General features: G+C 34.4%; 1 protein-coding gene across 3 annotated transcripts; it reads right to left on the reverse strand.

Moving 5' to 3' along the window:
* Positions 1 to 213: 213 nt before the first annotated feature.
* LOC148605142 (uncharacterized) lies at positions 214 to 23,055 on the reverse strand. 3 transcript variants are annotated; one of them, XM_088548725.1, is made up of 12 exons: positions 22,802 to 23,055; positions 19,585 to 19,728; positions 18,486 to 18,571; positions 17,466 to 17,577; positions 16,856 to 16,978; positions 8,847 to 9,296; positions 8,261 to 8,399; positions 7,348 to 7,490; positions 5,701 to 5,844; positions 4,935 to 4,952; positions 2,424 to 2,558; positions 214 to 2,157 (listed from the first exon to the last, which is right to left on the reverse strand). In XM_088548725.1, exons 1-12 carry the CDS (start codon positions 22,815 to 22,817, stop codon positions 1,445 to 1,447), a joined length of 2,223 nt encoding a protein of 740 aa, XP_088404851.1. In that variant the 5' UTR covers positions 22,818 to 23,055; the 3' UTR covers positions 214 to 1,444. The 3 variants fall into 3 exon arrangements, with proteins under 3 accessions (XP_088404851.1, XP_088404853.1, XP_088404852.1); XM_088548727.1 differs by lacking the exon at positions 22,802 to 23,055 and adding an exon at positions 22,379 to 22,490; XM_088548726.1 differs by lacking the exon at positions 22,802 to 23,055 and adding an exon at positions 21,893 to 22,003.
* Positions 23,056 to 24,464: the final 1,409 nt, after the last annotated feature.

A 24,464-nucleotide genomic window follows, 5' to 3' on the forward strand; every position in this document is an offset into this window, starting at 1 on the left:
ATATACTCATGGTTCTACCTGTCGGACATGTAACTGCGGTTACTTATTGCATTCACATTTTCCTTAGTGTAGTTGCCGACAATAATCTTATATCACCAGGTCGATTTTGAACATATTTTGTGACGTTGGTTAACAATGGGGCTTAGAAAGTTTGTATATTAAGGTATGCCCTCCTAATATGTTCCTATGAATAAAACAATAAAAAATCCAAAGTTTAAAATATAAGCTTTATTTACAAGAAAAGCACTTAGGCGATAGATATTTTGAAAGCACCTTCGAGTATAGGAAATATTTTAATATATAGTTGCACAGCTACATAAATGAAGGCATCCGCATTAACATTAGTTGCAAAATATATAAATTGTTGTCGGGGATTTTTTTCTTTTAACCTTTTTGCAAGCTCAACCACGTCTAAACGATATCGTACACATTTCTCATATTCCATGACAAACGTCACTATTGCAAGAAGGCTTGGCAATTTAATTTCTGTTTGTCAGAAAATCGGACAGAATGTGATTCATGTATGTAAAAATCCACCAATATTTTCTTTATGACTAATTAAGGGGTAGACTTAGGGTAAGGGAGAAACCTGGAAGCCCGGGTAATATTTTCGTTCCACAAGTTTCTCTCAAATATAACACCGGATCACCAGTGACGTCTTCTGTCTTTTGATTGGCTGAGCGAAAATGACGTTATTTTTACTCATTTTTTTTCGTTCTAATATTCAAATTCAAAGAAAATACGTTTAATTTTTTTTCAAATTACTTATATTATTTTTCGTTATAAATGCATAATTATAAAGTCAATTCAAATAATCTAATCTTTGTTTTTATTTTATTTCATAAGCGGCAATTTACTCATATACTGTGAATATCCGTCGCTGTTGACCGGAGTCTATATTTTTAGCGATCCTAGGGTCGCTTATGATATTGACCAGGGAACCAGATTATGTAAGGGACAAACGTTTGTGAATCTTGAAATCAATGATATGCTTGTATCATATTCAATTTCACCAACCAAACAAGCTTTCATTTGAAACAGAATGAAATCAAAGTTATTTTGATGCTTACATGAGATTGATATAAAATGCTGAATACAAACGTTCCAATGATTTGCAAGAGTTGTGTCCCTTTACCCTAGGTCTACCTCCTTCGGAAACAGTTACAAATCACATAAATAGTGTCTTACTTTGTTATTCGGTTGTTTATGTTTTCTAAAAAAAAATACAGTTCTGTATATAGAACGGACTACAGTTACATGTAAAAGTACGTAAAAATATTGTATATGACGACCTAATTTGTTTTCTGTACCATGGATCAAATTGTCAAATTTGTGGGTTTTCTATTAAATTGTTTGAACAATGCCCGATTTGATAGAGACTGATACTTGAATGACGATGAAAATATTTCACCTAATCCATGGTAATTGAAATGGTGTTAAACTATTACATGGCCATTACTAGAGTTTTCATGTACGCCGCCGCAGCCATCGCGCTGTATGGCTGCCATTCTTTGCGACTACCGTCCGTGTAATCCGATATTCCTCTTATTATCAGATAGCTCTCGTTCCTATTGCCCTCTAAAGATTCTAATACTGCTTCCGTGTCCATGTCATATGCTTTGATACCATACAACCGTGAGAATGTCTTTCGCAACTTCGTATCTTTTGCAATATTACCCCCACCTCCAATTGTTCCTAATCGCACATTTGTTCTCCCGATAACGTAATGTTCGCCTGCAGGCGGATGTTCAACTTCAACGACAGTTCCATCCGGGTTTTTATAGAAAAGTTTGTCTGTATTTATAAAAGGCCTGTGGAAATTGGATTCTTCCACTTTCAGCTTATCGCTTGCTTCCTCAAGGTAAATATCCCATGGCCGGTCCGTGTCGGTAGAATTTTCAACAATGCGTTTGATCTTATTTACAACACTCAGAAGTGGGTCATTCTTACAAGTCCATCGTTTAACGTCAAATTTATACACATCTAATCTACGATCGTAATCTACATGCTCACAATGAAGATAAAGGTACGGTTTTTCTGTTGTTTTTGCAGAAACGACAATGTCACCCAATCGTACGTGATTGTTACCGTCGTCGTAATCTGGAACTGCTCCACCAACACCGACCAAAAATACGTGTTGTACCTTACCGAATGTTCCTACAAATCAAGCATAATAATAGTTAATTAATCGGAAACTTGTAATGTGTTTACTGTACACTTACTCTATCAACCAGTGCAGTTTTGTGTACAGCGGATTGATTTTCGTAATGTGACGTTTTGGCGGAAAAAAGTCCAAGAATGAAATTCCTGAATTTATTTCACAATGTGAGTTATACGCATCGTGGAATGCAAACAAACTTATTTATATGATACCAAACGACTGGTTAGCCATTTAATGTAAATGCTATATAATAGAAGCATACCTAATAGTCTTGTAACAGTATTTTCTGTTGAAATCTTCAAATTTTCAGGAGACGACATAACATTATCTCTAGAGAGTTTTGTAGACACTACTTTATGCCTTCCAATTTTCCCAAGGGTATAAACCTGAGATTCACCTGTAAGTACATACCACACGTGGCAGTTTAAAAGAATATGCATTTCAAAATAAGTTTTTGAACTACATTAAAAGAGAAGTAATTCAAATTTCTCATGTACCAAATTAGCATAGACAAATAAAGGAAATATGATTTTGCAATGCCACTGAAACAACTGCGAAATTTAAATCTCTTAACATGTCTACATGATCAACAATAGCAACTTTTTTAAGAATATTTGTCAAAGAATATAGCTCATAACACTTGTGCTTCTTTAATATGCCACTTTTGTCTTAACTACAAGGAGTAATGTAAACCTTTTAATTTTCGCTATTTTTTGGTGGACAGAAAAGCGCGAACATTGATATTCGCAGCTTTGTTCACTCAACCACAGAACCAGTGAAAGTAATCAACCGCAAAAATTAATACGTTTACAGTAGATAATAATACGTGTCATATACTCCCGGACTTGACTTTTCACAAGCAACTCGGCGGCTGTTTTTAGAAAAGTAGAGAACGCTTACCCTACCGGTGCACCTGGTCCGAGTTGCTCATTTGCTAAAGTATACATTGGAAATGCACAAACACTATCTCTCAGACAAGACAAGGGGACTACTGGATCAACTGTAACTACTATTAAAGGATTAATTTTCGATTTTAAAAAAAATTACGAGCGATGTACAGTGTCAAAAATCAATATGGCGTGTACTATTTTTCGCGCTTTTCTGTCCACCACGAAATATCGAAAATTAGTAAACTGCAAAAATGTAGAAAATCATAGTACATTTAACGTAATCGTACATTGAAAGCAAAACAGTTTTTACAATACAAACCTCTTTTGAGAGATTGTTCGTCATATGTTTGAGTGTGACATGTTCAAATAAACAGATTAACATCAGTAAGTCTAAAAGGAGCTCTGATGTTAGAACCATTTTATACAATCCTGCTAATGATCAAAGCGCATAGACTACTGACCATTTTATTTATTTCACTGAAACATCTTGGAAAAGTTAAAAAAAAATCAGAACAATTATGTGCGATATTTGTAATATATTATTGAGTATATGTATTAATCAATACTTATAATACCCGGTCATATGAAGTAGCGAGATATTATGTGATACACTCCAAAACTTTTCGTGTCCGCCGCCCGACGGTATCAAGGTGATAACTTGAGAACGAATCATTGAATTTTCTAAAGCCTTTGCACAGTTGTTTCGTAGCACAAAATACAAGTTAAGTAAACTTCATAAACTTCATCTGCAAATCCAAGATGTAATTTGAAAGTTTTATCAACCCCTTTTTCCCCATTACCCTGCGGGATATCACTTAATGTTTCATTAACGTTATTTTTTTGTGAACAGCCGAATTCGATTCTTCTTGTAATATAGCTGTTTTAGGAAAGAAGTACCCTTTCTCCACACATCCCTATTCTCCATACATAAATGTACCCATTCCAAAATCAGCATTACAACATCCTGATACATTTACCATCAAGGAAATTAAATGTATTTTATTACAAACTTCGGTAACAATTTTGTCTTTCTTTTTTTTATTTCATAGAAATATATTCAGCAAAATATTGTTTATTAGCAATAAATATATGCCTAACTACTTCCGACTCTTAGTTCCCAATCCACTTTCACATCGCCTTATTCCCTGTAATTCAAGACAAAGTATATGGAGAATATGCACCTACAAATACGGTGCATTTCTAGAAACACCCGCCAAGTTGCTCATAAAAAGCCAAGTCGAAAGAGGAAAGGAAAACTACGACACGCTGAACAAATCAGTTTTCATAGCGCAGATGGACACACCGTAACTATCCACGAGTTCATGATGACGACCATAAAACTTCTGTAATGATAACTTCAATCTTGTAGCAACATAACCCTTTTCCAGAAGTCTATTTGTTAGAATTCTAGCGTGATACAAAAAGTCAGCATAGTTTCGGCAAGCCCTGACATAACGTATGAGTTGTGATATGAACACTCCATAAGCAGGTACTTATTCATGTAGGTATAATGTTTTGTATACCTGTCATAAAACTATGATTGAGGCGTGCAGTTATTTTGAGGATAATGGTGTAAACAGGTACAATATAAACGTGAAGCATGCTTGGTTGTCCTAAATGTTCATTAATCAACAAAATAACTTTGGAAATAAATAATGTTAGTATTAGCAAAATATAAGGAGTAATTAAATGTACTAGGCGTAAGATTGTTTAAACAACGGTAGGTGAAAACGTGAAGCATGCTTTGTTGACCAAAATGTTCATAAAAACATCAACATAATTGACAAAAATGTGAGTATTTTGATCATTATCGTGTTTGACGCAACCAAAGAAAATGCACACACAACATATATTTCACGTCATGTCGACGATTTTCTTCTTACCTCTGTAAATTCTCCTGGCTTATGTTTAAGAAAATAAGATACAATACGACATGTAATTTTTGTATTTAGTTTAAATGATTCATCTGTTGTTTATCCCAAGACTTTATAAAACAGGAGGTGTGGTATGTTTGCCATTGAGACAGCAGGAGGTGTGGTATGTTTGCCATTGAGACAACAGGAGGTGTGGTATGTTTGCCATTGAGACAACAGGAGGTGTGGTATGTTTGCCATTGAGACAGCCATCCATCAAAAGCCAAGCAATGGGCAATTAAACTTTTACATGTCATCAAGCAGTCTTCATTGATGGGCAAAAGGTCCCAAAATACATGAAATAAAACTAATCATAAAAGACGACGGTCGACCTAATCTATAGATAAAATGTAAAACGAATAAAAATGAACATACAAAATATTTTGTATTGTTTAATTTTGTGTTGAACAATGTTTTCCATTTTATTTATATTGTGCCTAACAAGGAGGTGGTGTATATTAAATATACAAGCTGAGGATAAAACGAAACCCTCATCAGTCCAATCACAGTCAAATCTACATCACAAAATTTCAAATTTATCTCTGGGGCTTTGTATACGAGTAGCACATCTAAGAGCTTTTTGTACAAATGTATTTGTTATGCGGTGTGCTTACAGATCAATATATATAGTTCACCCATTATCATGTTAACATTAATAAAAGAAAACAACATATAACAACAATTTTGTATAATGAGATGGGTCTGTATTTCCTTTTCACAACTGAAAAATACTTGCCTTCAGTTTTATACTTGACGAAAGTTGTCTTTTCATCTATTAAGGCATCGACGGCAAGTTTTTCACAGTATAACGATGTAATTATGGCAATTGTAGGCTGCTCATTAGCTGTTAATCTTGGCATGGTGCGTACAATTCTCACTTCTATAATAAAGATTATTCCGGTAATGGTCGAAAACAAAATATTAACCTCATTCCCAAATTCCACAATTGCCTATATTTGCCATTTTAGCATTTAATATGCAATAATTCTAACCATCAGACACTCGGTGATTCATACATGTCAAAAACCCACCGAATTCAGTTTAATTTCTTATTATAGTGTACTGATCACATAACCAGTCTTAATTTTTCATTTGATTGTTCCGCTTTTGAAGTATTATTTAAAAACAAATTTTCGCAATATTATTTGAACTCGGGACAAGCTTCGAACACTCGTTCAGGTGGTCAAAGGTAATGGTCATATGCTTTTTTACTCGGAAGTCATGTGACTTCTGAGTCTTATAACCATCTGATGTGGATCAAAACGACTTCCCGTTGATACCCGCCTTAAAAGTATTTCCACCGCGTTAAAAAATATGGCGGATGAATATTAAAATGTATCAAATTAATTATTTCGTATAAATACATTGCCCGTTTTTACAATATACGATTGAAATTATAATTTCATAATTGATTCTCAAAGAAAAATTCAAATACATACATAGAAATTTGAACTACGTTGTATTAATCCATATATGGATTCCACGTGATTGGCTACGTTTAAACCTAATTACACGTTGAGAAACCAAAAAAAAAACGAAATGAAACGAAACAAACTAAAACAAAATTGTGTGAATGTGTGCGTTTTACTAGAGGTGAAAGTGCTGATCCCGTTGTAAATAATTTATAGTCTATTTTGGAAATACAGAAAGAACAAATTACCATCAGCGGATTATAAAGTTTTTAAAATACTTATAAGTATCAAATGACTTCCGAGGTTCATCACCATCGGCGCTTTGATTTTAACTGGAACGCAATAGCATAATATGCACACATGTTCCTAGAATTATTGTTTTGATGTTTTTTTTTTTAAATATTGATACTCATGCAAAACCATCTGTTTTTATTTTTGTTATTCACTCTTTCCAAATAATTATCATTATTATTTTACCCTATTTCATCAAGGCATTACCCCATATGTAGCGTTCATTGTTTACTTCAGTTTAGTCATGTTATCGCTAGAGGACAGTTTTCATCTCATCAGGAAATATCTTGATCATATCACATTATCAAATGGAATACATAATTCATCTCGGTGCCTCATTTACTAAGAAATTACTTATTTCTCCTGGGCATTAACAATTAGTTTAACATAAAAGAAATTATGTAGGCCTTAAGAAATAGAAAATCATTTATATTTTCAACTTCTTAAGAGTTCCGATTTATAAGGGAAGGTCAGAGTAGGTTTATCTGCACCTTATTGCAAACTTTACATTGAACTGGCTTCCTTCTTCAGTATTATTGATTCTGAGTTTATAGTATGTAATTTTATTTATTACGTTTGGACTTGCTAAGTATGAGGTTCTAGTTTAACTAATAAGAGTTCACTTCTTCAAACATGTGTGCAGCGTATAGAAATTTGAATATTTAAATGTGTTTATTTACCATGTTCATGCTTTGCATCTTCACAACTACTTTGAATCCTCATCCAGAATCCAGACTCTACCTCTTTGATGAGTCCTTTCTTCTGGAGATCATTGAGCATTACAACAGCTGCAGCAGTGTCGAACTGTTTTACCTTGCATGTTCTGCGGGAAAATGAGAAAGATTCTACAAGAAATTTTCAGTTCGATACATTATAATTACATGTATACGTCATTTGCTTCTACATGTACCAACATCTTTGCACAGCTATCTGTAATCAATATAAAGTCTTAGAGCTCCACATATAAACAGGTTCTCACTGTATATACTATGAAGGTTGTAGCACACCGTCCTGTCGCTTAGACATTTATGTCGTATCAAAAGTTGAATTTTCAGAAGATAAAAAGCACGCAACAGAATGGGGGAGGCTTTAACGTGAGCTATTAAATTGCTCTATAACATATAAGAAACTGAACTAGTGAAATAGAAATAACACAGTTTTCAAACGTCTGGAGAGCATAATGATTTTTATATAACCTGAGAAAATTTACAGCACAAATACAGAAGCCTTGTTTGAATTCATTAACCAAAAAAAAACATTCAAGCAATTTTGTCTGATATAATATTTTGGTTTCAAAACCTAATTTTTTTTCTCCGGTTTTGCATATTGCATTCACTATTGAATCTTTCATGGTAAAGTAAACAGTACCTCCATTCTAACATTTGTGAAATTATTGCATACTTCGTGTTATTTTTATTGTTATTGTTATTTCTCTGTATCATAGTTATTTGGCTTGAAAGAATAAAGAATTAAATTGAATATGGACAAAGCAGCATACTAGTTTGTCACTCTTTGCCAACTTTTTTTCCAAATTGACCAAAACTAAGCAACCACATACTTACTTACAAAGTTTTATGTTTAAATGGTCAGTACCTTAACAGGTGTCCTATTGATAACGTATTTGGGTAGGCGTCTTCAAGGCACTGTAATATTCTTTGCTTCTTCGCCAACCATATCAGAGACTTCTTTAATTTTTTCTTTTTAGCTTCCTTTCCAAATTCTTCCTCTGGATCTACATAATTCATTATATTGCAATAAAAGTTTTGTACTAGATGAGATAAATTATTTAAACTGTGGTACAAATTTATCAAAAAGGCATTCCTATTCAAGATAAAAAGTTTTAACACAAAAAACTGACCACAAAAATGTGTGATTTTTAGTCCAACATTAAACTTTTACCAAATAAGCATTAAATGTTTTCTCATGAACATACTAGCAATCACCATATTGTGTTTTAAATCTAAAAGAATCAAGGAATATTGCTCACATTTATCTTTTTTCCTTTTTGTCATATATGTAGAAGTATTTGTTACATTCGATGAAAATAAATAGTCACTAATTTGTAAATGGCAACTACATGCAGAATGCCTTTGTTTTATGAGGTGATGGCATATGCTATCATTAGTACATGTTAGACATATCTACAATAGAGTAAAATGTTAGACTGTACAAGTATTACCTAATATTTCAGCAAACTCCCATTGTCCTCTAGATGCTTTATCAGTAGAAACACCGAGACAGTTAATCTGGAACTGCCTGTTTGGAGGCACATACCAATGCAGAAACCGCCCGTACCCGTATTGAGCACCTCGACCTACTTCTAAATGGTGATCAGCCCAACTGATCCAAAAATATCTAAAATCATTATCAGTTAAAATGTTCAGTGTTAAGGCCTCTACTTTAATGGACCCCATTGCACCTTCCCTTATCGTCGATTTGGTGTTGTTGTCAGCACCGATGGTTATCTCCCAGGTTTTTCGCTCCAACTCGCTGTATACTGCGGACAGTGCAATGTGAGCGTCACCTGCCGCCTTTAACATGAATGTGATAAATGTTTTGTTGTTGATCTGGATCTCAGGTAGAAGTTGGTAAGTATATAGTGCAGGTGTGAACACGGTGGTGAAACTTTCTACAAAATGGAAAGAAATGACGCTAAGGCAAAGAAAACATGTCTGTTTAAGATTACATACTAAACCCTTTGTGCTACATGTATATGTACATGTAACTGCAAGATAGTCGATGAGCATGCGTAGAACATGCGTAGTATACACTTCCGCGATGAAAATTCTTTTGTTCTGCCAATACACTATTTCGTGGAAGTATATATATTGTGCACACTCATCAAGTTAGCACCAAATAGTCTATTGGATGAATTTTCTTTTTAATTATTATACATTGACCCTAATGGAGAGTTTCTTGACTTTTATAGTGCTCAATTAAAAAACTGTTGTTAAGCGGCACGTTCATTAAAAATGGCAATAAAATGTGCTAGGGTAAATATATATTAAAGAAGGGTAGGTAGGGTTACCGTAACCGTAAACATATTAGTTTTTTTTTTTAATCTAACCTGAGTAGTGATTAAAAGTTTGTGATAGTAAGAATTTCAATAAGTCATTTTTTAACATTCTTTGTAAAGAAAGCATTTGACAATTAATTTTAGCTGGAGTGGTATAAGTGGCACATGGCCCCCTCTAAACCTAACCACTGGACTGAATTAAGCAGTCTGACATTACAAAATGTAAATGTACTTATTTTGGGATCTGGTTATATTTTTCAGAAAGAATGGCTAGTTATTAAAAGAAGTGGGTGACAAGTGGTGGGACATGGGAGACAAAGGGTGGGGAGGTGGGAGAAAAGGGGTATGACCATTGCACTGAATTTATAAATTGAAATACCTATTTACATTTGGGATAACAAAGTGGATGCTGCATGTACAAGTTTGCAATGAAGTCGACGTTTAAGTACATTTGTAGCATTGATATAATTCTTTAACAAAGGTATGCACGAATGTCCAAATCCAATAAAATTCACATTAATTTCTTATTCAAACTTCAAAAATATCTATAGATACGTAAAGATATGGCGTATGTAGACTAAAAGCACCGTGTGCATTTTTTTCGGCTTTTTCTGCACATTATATCACCTTTAAATTTGTCAGTGTCTGAATTTAACATGGACTTATACTTGATTTAATCTTGCTTCCTATGCGTTTAAATTCAATTTAAGTGCGCAACAGCCAATTTTCGTAGTCACAAGCTATTTTCAAAGACAATAGGCTATTTCCTGATACAGCTTTGAGTTCAAATTATTATCAGGGTAATGCCCGATTGTAAAAACATAGTTTACGGACATTAATCCGGATCACTGAACAAAAACAATAAATATCTAAGACTGAATTGACAAAAACCCTATGTCACAAATTAGGGTTCCCTTACAGAAATACATAAAAAATACAAAATACTCCGAATGGAGAACGCCAATTAAGTTTTCTAATAAAAAAAATGGCTAGAAAACATAATTTTAACAGTTATTTTTACGTCGAAAACGATTTTTAAAAAAAATCCACAAAATTCGGATGTCCCATGAAACACAGTGAATTACGTTACAATTTTCCTGAAGCTGTAATGCAAATGTAACTGACACATACGGTAAGTCTATGTGAGGAGAAAATACCATAAAATCATAAACAAGAAAAAAATGAATGATTCACGCGTAAAGGATAATGATTTTAATGAAAAAATACATGATTTTTATCTTTTTTCCAAATATGCATCTGTTAATGGTGGTAGCAAACTTTCCATATTCTTATTTATACACACGTCAATGTCAGTCATGTGACTCCTAAACAGATTTTTTCAGGTGCTATACATTTTTTTCACATTCTTGGCCAAGTACAAATCCATGAATTAGGTTACAGTGAATTAGGTTACGGTAATTTTTTTTGAACGGATAAAAAACACTGTTCTCGGAACAAATTAACTATAAATCATTATCAGTAGCATCGCCTATCATACGGACATCTTTAGAAGGGAAGTTGTGACACGGAACAATTTCTAGGCATTCCTGAAGTAAACATTCCCTCTAGTCGTAAGTGTCCTTAATTTCTGTTAAGTGCAATTATTTAGATATTATTGATTTTCAGTTTAATTTAATTTAGAAACGGAGAATACAATGTATTGGTAAGATTTTACGTCAAAGGTATATTCCAATGTATGATATATAAATTAAGCATTAGTATATGTTACGGTATAACGTAATTCACAACATTGTAACGTAATTCACCGGTTCATAAACTGTATTTTGATTACAGAAAATGGTTTTACATGACAACTTGTCGTGAGAAACATTGAGAGAGTAATCAAGGGAACCAAGGTTATAGCGGTAATCAAAAGAATATAATCCAGGGACAAAGACCAGACATGGAAAACAGACACATACAACAAAGAACATAAAGTAAATAAAATCATACATACAAAGTAACAAAAGTAAATGAGCAACTCGGTCTCCACTAAAAGCTGGGAGCATGGACAAGGTGCACCGGTAGCGTAAGAGTCCTCTGCTTTTCTAGAAACACCCGCCGAGTTGCTCATAAAAAGTCAAGTCCGGGGTAGACAAACGAGGAAAGTAAAACTATGACCCGTTGAATACATCAGTTTTCATGGTGCAGATGGATACATCCTAACGATCCACGAGTTCATGATGACGACCATAAAACTTCTGTAGTGATGACTTCAATCTTGTAGCAACATAACCCTGTTCCAGAAGCCTAGTTGTTAGAGTTCTAGCGCGATACAAAAAGTCTGCTTAGTTTCGGCAAGCTCTGGCATAACGTATGAGTTGTGATATGAACACTCCATACGCAGAGCCGACGGGATGTTGCACAGATGAAAGGAAAGTTGACAATTCTGAATGAAAAGTCATCACGTTTCGCGTAAAGTATGGACAATAGTTTTCATTTACCATCGATTTCTAAGTGTAGGTCAAGATATGAGGCTGACTTCACAGCGTCTGTGGTATCCTTTATCTCAAGTTCTTTTGGGTAGATGCAATGTATCAAATCCCCGAAATTAGGATTGTTTAAAGATAATACGTCATCTATATAGCGGAAACTGAGATTGAAGGATCTAGTCAAACGATATTCTTTCTTTCAGATCAGATCAGCTATAAAGTCAGCCTCATAAGAGTGAAGGAATAAGTCAGCAAGTAAAGGAGCACAATTTGTTCCAATTGGAATGCCGACCGTTTGTTGAAAAACATATCCACCACACTGGACAAATATGTTGTCGATTAAAAATTCCAGCATTTTGTAAACATCTTCCTCTGTATATTTGGAAGATGATTTGGAATTATTTCTTACAAAGTATGAGGAATCTCTACCAAGAACTATATATTTGTATCTAGGTGTACCATCTTTTTTGGAAAAACAACGATGTATAATGTTTTTAAGTCGGGATTTTAACTGAGTATGGGGAATAGAAGTATACAGTGTTGAAAAATCATAGGTTTTAATGCTATTATATTCACACAATAGTCTTGAACTGATTGTCTCCAAAAGATCTTTCGAATTTTTCAGGATCCACATTGAATTAATACCACTACGGGAGTAACAAGTGTTGTGGTAGGACTGCAGACCCTCTTTGACAGTTGTGAGTATAGAAGTTAAAAGTTTTGAAAGAGGTTTGGTGATACATTTTGCAGATCCAGCTATGAAACGTTGTTTGTATGGATTCTTGTGAAGTTTGGGAATCCAGTACATAGACGGTAAATCACAATCATCGTCCTTGGTAGAGAGACCAAAAGAGGATAGCACAGATTTATGGTTTTCCACAATCTCTTCTTTGGAGAGAGTGGTAGCAGTATAGGTCTTATCACTGCTATTATTTTCTACGTCTACCTCTGATAATAAACATTGGATATAAAACGTTTTGCAGACAAAAACAATCTTGTTTTGGGCTTTGTCTGCTGGTACGACAACATATTTGTCATGTATAGTAGACAATGTTTTTGCTACATCGGGGTCTTTGAAAACTGATGTAGCCTTGGCACTCATTGACCTACTTAAAACTTTCGTTCGTTTCAAAATTAAAGACCTCACGGCCTTTTACCACTCTGACAGAGAATCAATGTCTTCTTGTTCTCGTTTTATCCAATTTCTTGCATAGTCCTCGACGGCATCCATAAGAACTTTAAAGTTATAATTCTAATTTATGGAGCGTGGTTCATGGTAATGGGGACCTTTAGAAAGGATATTACGCAGAGATTCGTTTTCGATAATGGTTAAATCTCCCGTAACGACGTGACCAGAAGGACCATATTTGAATGGAGAGCTTTTGCAAGAACAGTCAGGTGGTTTAGCCTTGAAGTCCTCAATCTCGAGGTTCTGCAATAGCCTTTTATAATTGAAAATTTTGGTTGCAATGGGTGAAGTATAGGAATATGAAATAATTGGTATGGATTTGTCTTTGAAATATGGGGGAATTTTGTTGGTAACGTTTTTGTGATGGAGGATGTTAGCATTGATTAATTGCATCTATACCTTTGTTGACAAACGGTAGTGGAAGAAATGATCGTTTTTCTTCATCTTGACTTTTCACACAAACTGGTTTAAAGAGTCTGTGAAAACCAATATCCAAAATGATGGCAACAAGTCTGTATAATGATGAGGTTGGATCAGAAACAGGAGTGTCAAGACTTGTTTTGTAAAGGGAGTGTAGTAAAGTGAGAGGTATAGAATAAAGTTTGGTTCTAATATGATGAAGTCCAAGAGGTTTTTGTATGAAAGGAAGGAGACCATCTATGGAGACATCATGTAACTTAGGTGATGTATAGTGGCGATGGCCATGACTCCTTTCCCGTCTTGGATTTTTGTCAAATAAATTCATCACATTCATCCTATTGCTATATTGGCTTGAAAGGTTTCCTATACTTTTGATGTTGTCATTGCATCCGTAAGGTATTGCAGTACCTAGTCTGCATATCCAGTACTCCTCTCTTTCCCTACGATAGTTTTTACTTAGAACGGGACTGTTCGTAGGATGGTAATTTTTTTCTAAAATACGAACTTTCATGGAGAGGATCGAATGACTTTGTTGATTAAAGTGTTGATAAACTGTCGGGAATTTGGTGGTGTTAATTCCCGAACGATGACCGCACATTCTTTTATTTAACCGTTCTTGCGTTTCTCCGACATATATTAAACCACATAAGTTGCATTCTAATCCATATATTAAGTTTGTTGACTTGCAACTTAAGTCATCGTGACTTCTTGTATGGAAGGTTTTGTTTGTAAGGGAACTGGAGAGGTAAGGGTCGGTTATAAGAATGTTGCATGTTTTGCAATTTTTAATACCACATTTTGATATGGTACAATGTGGTTCGTCATCGTTGTAGTCAAATATATCGTTTAAAGTGATGGAACATGGTTTGATAATTTTGAAATAGTCAGAATTTTTGTACTTGAATAGATGGTCTGCAGACTGAACGTGTGATTGGGTACTTTTAGTTGAATTGGTCGGGGCACTTTCCATACCAGATTTGACTGTGCTAAGAATCCCATCGGGGGACACCACATACTTACAAGACAACAGAGTGTCCGATCTGCTGTCAGGTTCGGACCTTTTCATACTGGGCGACGTCCGGTAATTAATTAATGCTAAACAAAGATAGGAATAACTTTCGGAAAACAAAAGCCATCCAAAAACTATTTAATAATTGCAAGAATTTAAGTAATCACAATTACGATATGTGTGCTTCTTCGTGAACTGACATAGGTAAATTATTTTTTTAGTTTTTGTTTATTCAGATGACTTGAAAACAAGGAATATATATTGAACTTAATAAGCATAACTACAATAAAATATTTGATAATGCACCTTTAAGGTTATACCAACAATCAATTTCAATTCCTCAGCTATATAGATGACGTATTATCTTTAACACTCCTAGTTTCGGGGATTTGATACATTGCATCTACCTCAAAGAACTTGAGATGAAGGATACCACAGACACTCTGAAGTCAGCCTCATATCTTGACCTACACGCAGAGATTGATGGTAAATGAAAACTATTGTCCATACTTTACGCGAAACGTGATGACTTTTCATTCAGAATTGTCAACTTTCCTTTCATCTGTGCAACATCCCTTCAGCCTGCGTATGGAGTTTTCACATCACAACTGATACGTTATGCCAGAGCTTGCCGTAACTACGCAGACTTTTTGTATCGCGCTAGAATTCTTGCAATTTGGCATCTGGAACAGGGTTATGTTGCTACAAGATTGAAGTCATCACTATAGACGTTTTATGGTCGTCATCATGAACTCGTGGATCATTATGGTGTATCCATCTGCACCATGAAAACTGATTTATTAAAAGTATCATAGTTTTTCTTTCCTCTTTCGTATACCCCGGCTTTGACTTTTTATGAGCAGCTCGACTGATTTTCTGGAAAAGCAGAGGACGCTTATCCTAACGGTCCACCTGGTCCATGCTCAAAGTTTTTAGTGGAGTCCGAGTTGCTCATTTACTTTTGTTACTTTGTATGTATTATCTTAGTTACTTTATGTTCTTTGTTGTGTATGTCTGTTTTCCATGTCTGGTCTTTGTCCCTAGATTACATTCTTTTAATTTCTGCTCGAATCTTGGTTCCCTTGATTACTTTTTCCAATGACGATACAATAACAGCTAAAAGTTGTTTCTGTGAATTATGTTACATTTAATTTAGACATTATAATCATATCTGGTATAAGATTACCCGTTGATCAAACATCTTATGTTTTGAAAGTATACCAGACATATTTGTTATAATATGTTAAACAACTGATGGAACCAATTCTACCTTTATTGTTTCATTACATGCCACTGAAGACTTCGATATTTCTACATGTGGCGTATATAAAAATGACAAACTTAACAGATATTAATGTACATATATATATATGCTCCAATTAAAGCATGAGAAAGCCATGGAGTATATATTACACAGTTATAAGTGAATTACGTTACATAGTCAGTCATTCCCGTCAAGCCAATTTTTAAACATTCCAATTGGTTTTGAATGCACAATTGTTTTCTATGTATGACCTTAAAGATATGGAAATATGTCGATAAATTGGCCTTCACCTTTTGCTCATTATGTTTCCAAAGAATAATAAAGAGAACTGTTTTTTTCAATTTCATTTTGTTTTATTATTTTTTGATTAGATGTTATTAAATATAGAGTATCTTAAAAAGATAACAATTTTTGAACAAATATTTCTTGTGTGTTGTGAATTTATTGTTGATCTATCAAATGATATCATTTGAAGCACAGTTTTGAATAATTGTATGATTATTATTCAACATGGGTGTCTAGACGTAACGTAATTCACTACCAAAATACACTGGGCATGTTCAAAATTTCGTACAGGACATAAATCAACTCGTCAAGAGCTATCTTACGCGTTTTCTTGCAATTCAAACTTTGTTTTATTGAAATTAAATCATTTGAGTTGTATTCAGTGTTCAAAATGTCTGGCTGCTTTTCTGTTCCTATTGGGGCACTTTAACTGAATTTGAATGTATTAAGGTTTTTCTGTTTTGATTGAAAGACTGAACTGCGTATTTTCCTATCATCCTTGGTCCTTGCTTCTCATTTCCAGTTTAAATAAGAAAATAGGTCTCCTTTAAAGGTAATAGACTTTGAACTTACTTATAGGAGGCAATGACTCTTCTGGGTTGGGCTCTGTTGTTTGATTAACCTCAAGATCTACTCTTTTGATGACTGTGTACGACCTCAGCACAACTAAAGCTTTCTTGATGAACATGATGTAATCTGGTAGTCAAAAGACAGAAATCACTACAGTTGAAATCTACATAAACCCAATTTTTCGACATGATTGTGGTTGGTGGAAATGTATAACAGTGAAATATGCAGCAATGCAATTTATTGTTACAGGAGTATGTTGGTTTAACTGGTAAACCCAGGCAAGCTAGTGTTACAAATATACATGTACATGTAGTAACTACTGTATATGAAGAGAATATGCATAAATTACATGTACATTGTATGTATGCATAAACTCTTTGTCTGATTGTTTGTGATGACTAAAATGTAATTCTGAACATTATAAAATGTAATAATGTAGTTAAATAAGGGTTTTCCCTAATATTTTAACGCTTTTGTATTTGTTTCGTAAGAGTTTATTTTTAAATGAACTAAAAATGATCTCTCTGGATAGCCACTGTCTGAGTATAATGGTGATAACAGACACAGTTAGAAGTCAGTTCTAATTAAATGTTTTAAAGGAATAAATTGTTACTTTTTGGAAAACATGTTGGATTCATTAACTCTTGGAAATATTCAGTAAATGCCGTTTTCTTGGTGAGTCCATCTGCATTGTCTTTAAACCAGAATCGTAATGTCCAATAATCCTAATGTAAAATGGAGAAAAATATTAAGAGTATATCCAATTTATATACACACCAATAATTATATTGCAATAACTAACTAGTAAATAATATAGAATGCATAGAAATATTAATCATTATTGAAGTCCATTTCATTATTTCGCGCCATAAAGTAGATTTCTTCGTAAATGCTACCATTATATATGATTAATTTGTAAGAATATAATTATGGATGACAGTTGTGTCTTTGAACGGACCTACTGTAATCGTGCTATTCTACATTGTGGGCAACTGAGGGTTAAAATTTATTAAAGTCATGAAAAAGTATAATTAAAAGAGGCGGATCCAGAGATATTGAATGGATATTTTAAGCTATATACTCATTTTTGCTCAAAGTTGGCACCAACTTAATTTACATATTTTTAAAGGGTGGGTTTCTACCACCGGAACCTCTATGGATCTGTCACTGATAAAAATTTACAGACTGCTGATGTTAAAATTTAAAAGTAAAACGGACACAAAATGTTTATGAAAAAGCATCCAGAAGAAAACACTACACAAATACAGAGTATAAAACTGCGCGGATGAGGAAAGTTCAGCATGCTCGACTTCCCTCCCCCAGGATGCAGTTGATAAGTGACACACTTAGGTGTTGACCCCCCCTAATATAGGTCCTAAAGGGCTGTCCTGACTTCAAGTAGAAAATATATATCCTTATATAATACTTGTATCCCTTGTCCCTTTAAAAAGATAAAGTCTTTTATATTCAAGATGAGAGATCTTCGTTTCAATATTGTATGGATATTTAAATAATAAAACGTCTGCTTAATCCGTATTCTCTTCAAGGCCTTTGATCACCATTTACATGTACATTTCAAATTTAAAATGAAGACACGGATGCATCAATATACATTTGGTACAAAGTCATGTACCTGAAAGGATTCGTTATTGTGGTCCTCCTTTATCATGTAGGCTAAAAATTCCAATCTACCCTCTGCAGGGCCCACCGTGCTCAAGTCTACAAATACAGAATGGTTATAAATTTGTTTCGTATTCAAAATCCAACCTATAAAAATTTAATGTAAACATAAAGAAATGTTTAAGATTTTCTGTCCGCCAACATAAATCGTAATCTTGACAAATTACCACTAAAGTAATGTTTGATATTATCTTTCTGAAGGGTTATCGAAATATGAGAAAAATTAAAGTATAAAGATTTCAATTTTGAAATGTCATAATTGAGTGCAAACAAATCTTATCTTCCTTGTGGCCCATGCCTCAGATAAGATAAAAGTCTCATTGTTAAGAAATATGTGTTCATTGTATGCACTGCATCAAAATATATTTCAGTACAATAAATATGTTTTCACATGCAGATGTATGTATGTTTGATTTTACAAAAAGATAGCTACATTATTGTTACGATAGAGCAGAAAAAGTTACAACTCGCTTAAAGCGATATCAATAATGCAGTTGCATTGTGATGATTGGGATTAAAATTTTGAGAATGGGCCATTTTGTATGATCTTCTGGATTTCAGTGGCCCATTCATTAACATATATACATAGTTATTTGTTTTCTATTTTAATGGGAAATTTTCAGTTTAAATTTGTTACTTTCACATGACCCCATCACTTTAAGTGAATTCGAGTTTTTTTTTCGTCTATCTTTCGAATCACAAGTACATGTTATTAAATATTCACATTGAAAGCTTGCAGCATATCAAGCTAATTTAATATTGATTCCTCTGAGAAAAAAAACACTTAGAATTAAAGCAATATACATGTACGACGCTACTGAAGCCTTTTTCAATAGTTTACATGTACATGTAGTATCAATAGGGAGAAAATTCCCTTGCCTTTTTTTCAAACTGATAACAACTCTATGACAATTCTGTACAGTGATCTGTGCAACTTAAGTTTATCCAATCGATAACCCTCGGAATTTACCGTGTTGACACAAATGAATCGTGTAATTGATCTGGTCTTCTGAGGAGGTTGAGTTTTAAAATAAAAGTTCAAAAGTTCATACCACTCGCTGCTTTGTTGATTAAAATGCCTTTATAAGGACCGCCAGCCACATGATGAACTTTCTCGTAATCAATCTCACTACGTTGCACACGCTCAAGTCTCATTATAGCATTGCCATTCTGCTTAGCAGCAGTCATCACTATTTCTGAAACAGAAACCATATTGAATTACAAAAGCAGTATCCATTTTTCTCTTTTCATTAAGAAAAAAATCTACGTCAACAAATGGAGCTACTTATTAGTATACGGCAAATCAAAGCAGGGCATGCATCAGTGAGCAACTTGGTCCGTAAACAATCCAGACCCGTGGGCTCTCCTGTGCAAATTAGTTCTGTGTAATATGCGTCTTCACAGTATCATGCTTGCAGTTATTTTAAAGCCCGGTCCTAGTGTACAACATGAGAGGAATTGTGCTCGTAGACAACCCTATACTAAAGAGTGAAACATGCGAGTAATTATTATCGTAAACCACCCTACAATATAGTCTGGTATCGTCAAATGACATTTCTTAAAACGTTTAGATTTCTATAAATAGACTAAGAGCGGAATTGTTAGAACTGGGCATTCATGGGGCTTTTCTCTATTTTGATGGGTGTTAAAACAGTTTTTTTCCGCGGTGAAAAAAAAACTAAATATTCCAAAAATGTCAAAAAAATCTTTCATCTAACTAGAATGAGGTAATGGTGTTGATTTTTACGAGGCACATGTAATGCAGCAGAAAACACTTAGTTCTCATAGAGACAATGGTCGAGGTGGGTATAGACCACTGCGTTCCACCCTCCTGACCACGGCTTCCCGAGCCCTTTCATTTTACCCCCGGTTATGGTTAATCACCATAATCCCCGCCTCCCGTATTTTTACTCAACGTTCCCCGTCCTATCAACCACCGTTCCCCACAACATCAATCACCTACTCCCACCCCCTTAACCGCTGTATTCCCATCCCCCTGTCCATCCTCCCATAGTCTGTGGAATATTGTTACGAAACCTTACTGCACCATCAATATACATGTACACCAATAGTGTACATGTATAGTTTTCGTTCCTGCTTATAAAAACATCCGCCTGGTTGTTCTTCAATAAAACAAATAAACACAATCCGATATAACTACATGTATTCGATCAAGTACTGTACAAATTACAATTTCCTTTTTATTTCTGTGGAACTTTCTACTTTTGTAAATTGTAACCACCAGTCTTACACTTTAGAATTGCTGATATAAATAGCTGTATACTTATACACATGGACAGCCGTACGTGAAGAATGTGTACTATACCGTTCCTCCTTTAATTCTCTCATTCCTCACCCCTACCCCGCCGTCAACATCTAATTTCAACGTGCGTTTTCTAGTCGAGGTACGTGTATATTGAGTAACAGACATAAATATTTTCTTGGCTGGTATGTGCTATATTAATTACTGATTTATTTTAAGGGGATGTGCATAGGTGAAACGGGTGAGGCTTCTAGTACATGTGCACTTATATTGTAAATGTACTAGACCGCTTGTGGTTTAAAGTCGGATCTTGTTTAGGCGGATTTAAGGTGATCCAGTGGAAGGAACCATTTCATTTTCATGTTAATTTTGTGCAAAAGTTTGGCAAAAATTAGCAAATGATAGACTGGACCCTCCCCCTTTCATAATTTTCTGGAGACGCTTCTGTCTTGCATGACCATTCTGACCTTATGCAGTCGATGCGTAAGGAACTAATTGCATTAAGGGTATTCGTTCGTCAGAATGGAAAAAAAAACTCCTAGTAGACAGGCGAATATTACCACAATGTACCTGCATTAACGACAAGGTCTACGTCCGTTATCTCAAATTTATTTCTTTTGGGATTAAACCGATGTTTTTATTTAAATTACGACAGCGGTAACTGATACTTTTGAAGATACCTTCATATCACACCACAGAGCAAAATAAAATTATAAACGTTAAATGTCCCATAACTAAACCATATCAGACAAAGACAACACATGCAAGAAAACTGAAAGATTTTATTAATTTAACTGTGTAAAATCTTAATGTTTACAAACATTGATTTAAACTTTTTGTGAACCCTAAAAGGATAAGAGATTATAAAGTGATTTCTTACAAGATCTGCACATATTAGACGTTTAATGTGTGTTTATATTTCACTACTAGACCCACGCCATTGCATAGTATCTGTTTACTGTATAAATATATTCACGCAATACTGTTAAGATATAACTAAGAAGGCTTATAGCCGTGTGGTTTTAGACCTACGCGCTGTCACGCACAAGAATTCAATATTTCTTTCAATAAAATAAAAGTGCAGATATACAACGTACCTTGAGTATTATGAAGTCTCCAGGCAGAATATCATACGTACCGGCGGATTTTTTTCACGACGCCTTGATTTTTCACAAATTCCATCCCCACAAATGAGACTTTTATGTTCATTTGATATTTTTGTTAATGTGCGCATTGTGTATTTATTTTTCCCTTTTTGCGTCAGGTACTTACATGTAAGGGCAGGACAATTAAGTGTTTGTATGTATGTTTGGGGAAGGGTTCGATCCTTCATGTAACTTTTAACATGTTAACGTGCACTGTGTATCTAAAGCATTATTAACATCTGTTTGCTCCTACTCTATGGTAACTGACTTGGTTCCGATTGTTTTAGATTTCACTAACAGAAAGATTTTTTTCACGAATCGTTAATCGACTTCCAATAGGTCATGTCAGAAAATGCCTGAGACAAGAGAATTTCGTCCAAGCAAGACTAAATGTTATTATAAACGCATGTTAAAAGCGACTATATCATATTTCAGTACCAAAATTAGTAACAGTCGGATAATACAGGTTACTCCGTCTCGAATATTCCTAAAGGTATCGGGATAGACAGGTTCCAGGTACAAATATCGCCTACCATATGTTAGTAAAATCTTTTCGGTAATATACAGTGAACTGGTTAGATTGACTGGATGATAGCCGTAGGAAGACATAGCTTAGGGAAAACAATTTATTATTATGATTTATACATTCACATCTACTTGAACTGTATAAACGACCATTATGCATACGATACAGACATCTAATAATTGCAACGTCCTGATCAATACAGTCGGCCATATCCAATTCCAGACTAATTATTCGATTCATATTAGAATGGATCACTGTTTTAATCGCGTTATGACCTATTTATTTTTTCTTATTAAAAGCAATTATTGTATAATTTAACAAATTTTTGTCCTTACCTTCTTCGTCGTCCATTTTAGAGCGTTCAGTGGCAGACGATAACTGACAAAGTCACGAGACGTGCACTCTCCCACACAAGTTTTGCACATTGGACATTTCCGCGTCTCCAGTGTGTCACGCCCTCTTAAATCAATTCTGATATCGTACTTTTATAGCAGTATTACCAAAAACTGTATTGACTCAGATATCGTTGTTTTAAATGTAGATCAATAATGTGAACTAAAAATAGTGGTAGTCAATCCACGGTGCTGACAGAATTCATCCACAAAAATACAATTCTGAAAATGTCAATTCCCATTTCGGATCACTGGTTGAATTTAAAAAAAACATTTTAAAGCTCCCATAGAGAGAAAAATATCAAATTATAATTAATATCAATAACATCGTGTTATGGAAATATGTAGAGCATGCGGAATTTTTTTTCAAATTTCACCACTTTTTTCGACTAGATTAAATTAGTTATATTATGCTGTATTTGCCAAAATAGAACCTTTGCGCTAGTAGGACGTGTATGAAAAATTAATCACGGAAAAGGCAACTAGAGTATTTCAAGCTGACTTCAATGAATATTGACGACTCAAAAAGATTCAACATATCGAATGTTAAACCTGTCTCTCATTAGAATATACGGCGACAAACAGACTACAATTGAGTGCTTCGAGCTGTAAACTTTTTATTCAAACTGAAATATGCTGAAAGATTTATACGTGTTTTCCCAGTTCTTTCGGCTAAAATTTCACGTCGGTTTCTGACGAAGAAGATCCATCAGTGTGTTTTCTCACCTTAAAATGTCCGTGCGTCCGTGCGTCCGTTTTAAGGTGTTTGGGCCTGAGTTTGCGCTGGTATATGTATGTCCCATATGCAGTTACATCTTTGAAAGCGTAATCAAGGGAACCAAGATTATAGCGGTAATCAAAAGAATGTAATCCATGGACAAAGACCAGACATGGAAAACAGACATACACAACAAAGAACATAAAGTAACTAAAATTATACATACAAAGTAACAAAAGTAAATGAGCAACTTTTTAATGAAATCATTAAGGAAAACATCTGAAATGTGGTATAAAGACTTTAGTGATGCTCACGCATTCACTCTCTAATTGATTTGATTATTGTAAACGTATTAATTTCGCGGTGTTCTAATTTTCGCTGTTTTCGCTAGAATTAGTACCCGCGAAATTGATTTTTATCATGATATAACGCTAATTCTTTTCTTTGAAACCGCGAAAAATTATACTTTCCAAAATATTCACTTTCAAGAATCCGCGTAAATTAGGATTGAAGTTTAAAGTTAGTTTTACATTACACGTGAACATACCATCAACTAGTTACAAATTAGTTTACAGTAATTGGTTTTGTTTTACGCGCGTGTGGCAAATATTCTACGCATTATTATCAATCAAATAGTCCCTGTTCTGTATAAAGCAGACATGCAGTGGGGCTTTCATAGTGCTAAGTAACAGAGGCAACAGACCGTAGGTACATGTAGGCATGACCCCCCCTTCTTCGACACATTATCCGGACTGTCCACCCGCTACATACAGTTGTAGGCGGATCCAAATGAGTGGAAGGGACAGGTGTCTTGGTCCCCTTTGAAATAATTTTTCAATATATATATTTTTCTTTATGTCAGAACATTAAAACCTACTCCGAAAGCAA

This window comes from Perna viridis, chromosome 10 (genome assembly GCF_037379345.1).
Source record: "Perna viridis isolate PV_CMFRI_1.1 ecotype Kerala chromosome 10, ASM3737934v1, whole genome shotgun sequence".
Taxonomy (NCBI): domain Eukaryota; kingdom Metazoa; phylum Mollusca; class Bivalvia; order Mytilida; family Mytilidae; genus Perna; species Perna viridis.

Bases quoted from the DNA above. Each gene is read 5' to 3' on its own strand.
- LOC148605142 (XM_088548725.1), bottom strand. The intron at 16,979-17,465 runs GTAACAATTTAT...TTTGACTACCAG, and splicing joins TCCAACATGTTTTCCAAAAA to ATTACATCATGTTCATCAAG. The intron at 9,297-16,855 runs GTAAGTTCAAAG...TCCATTTTGTAG, and splicing joins AGAGTCATTGCCTCCTATAA to AAAGTTTCACCACCGTGTTC.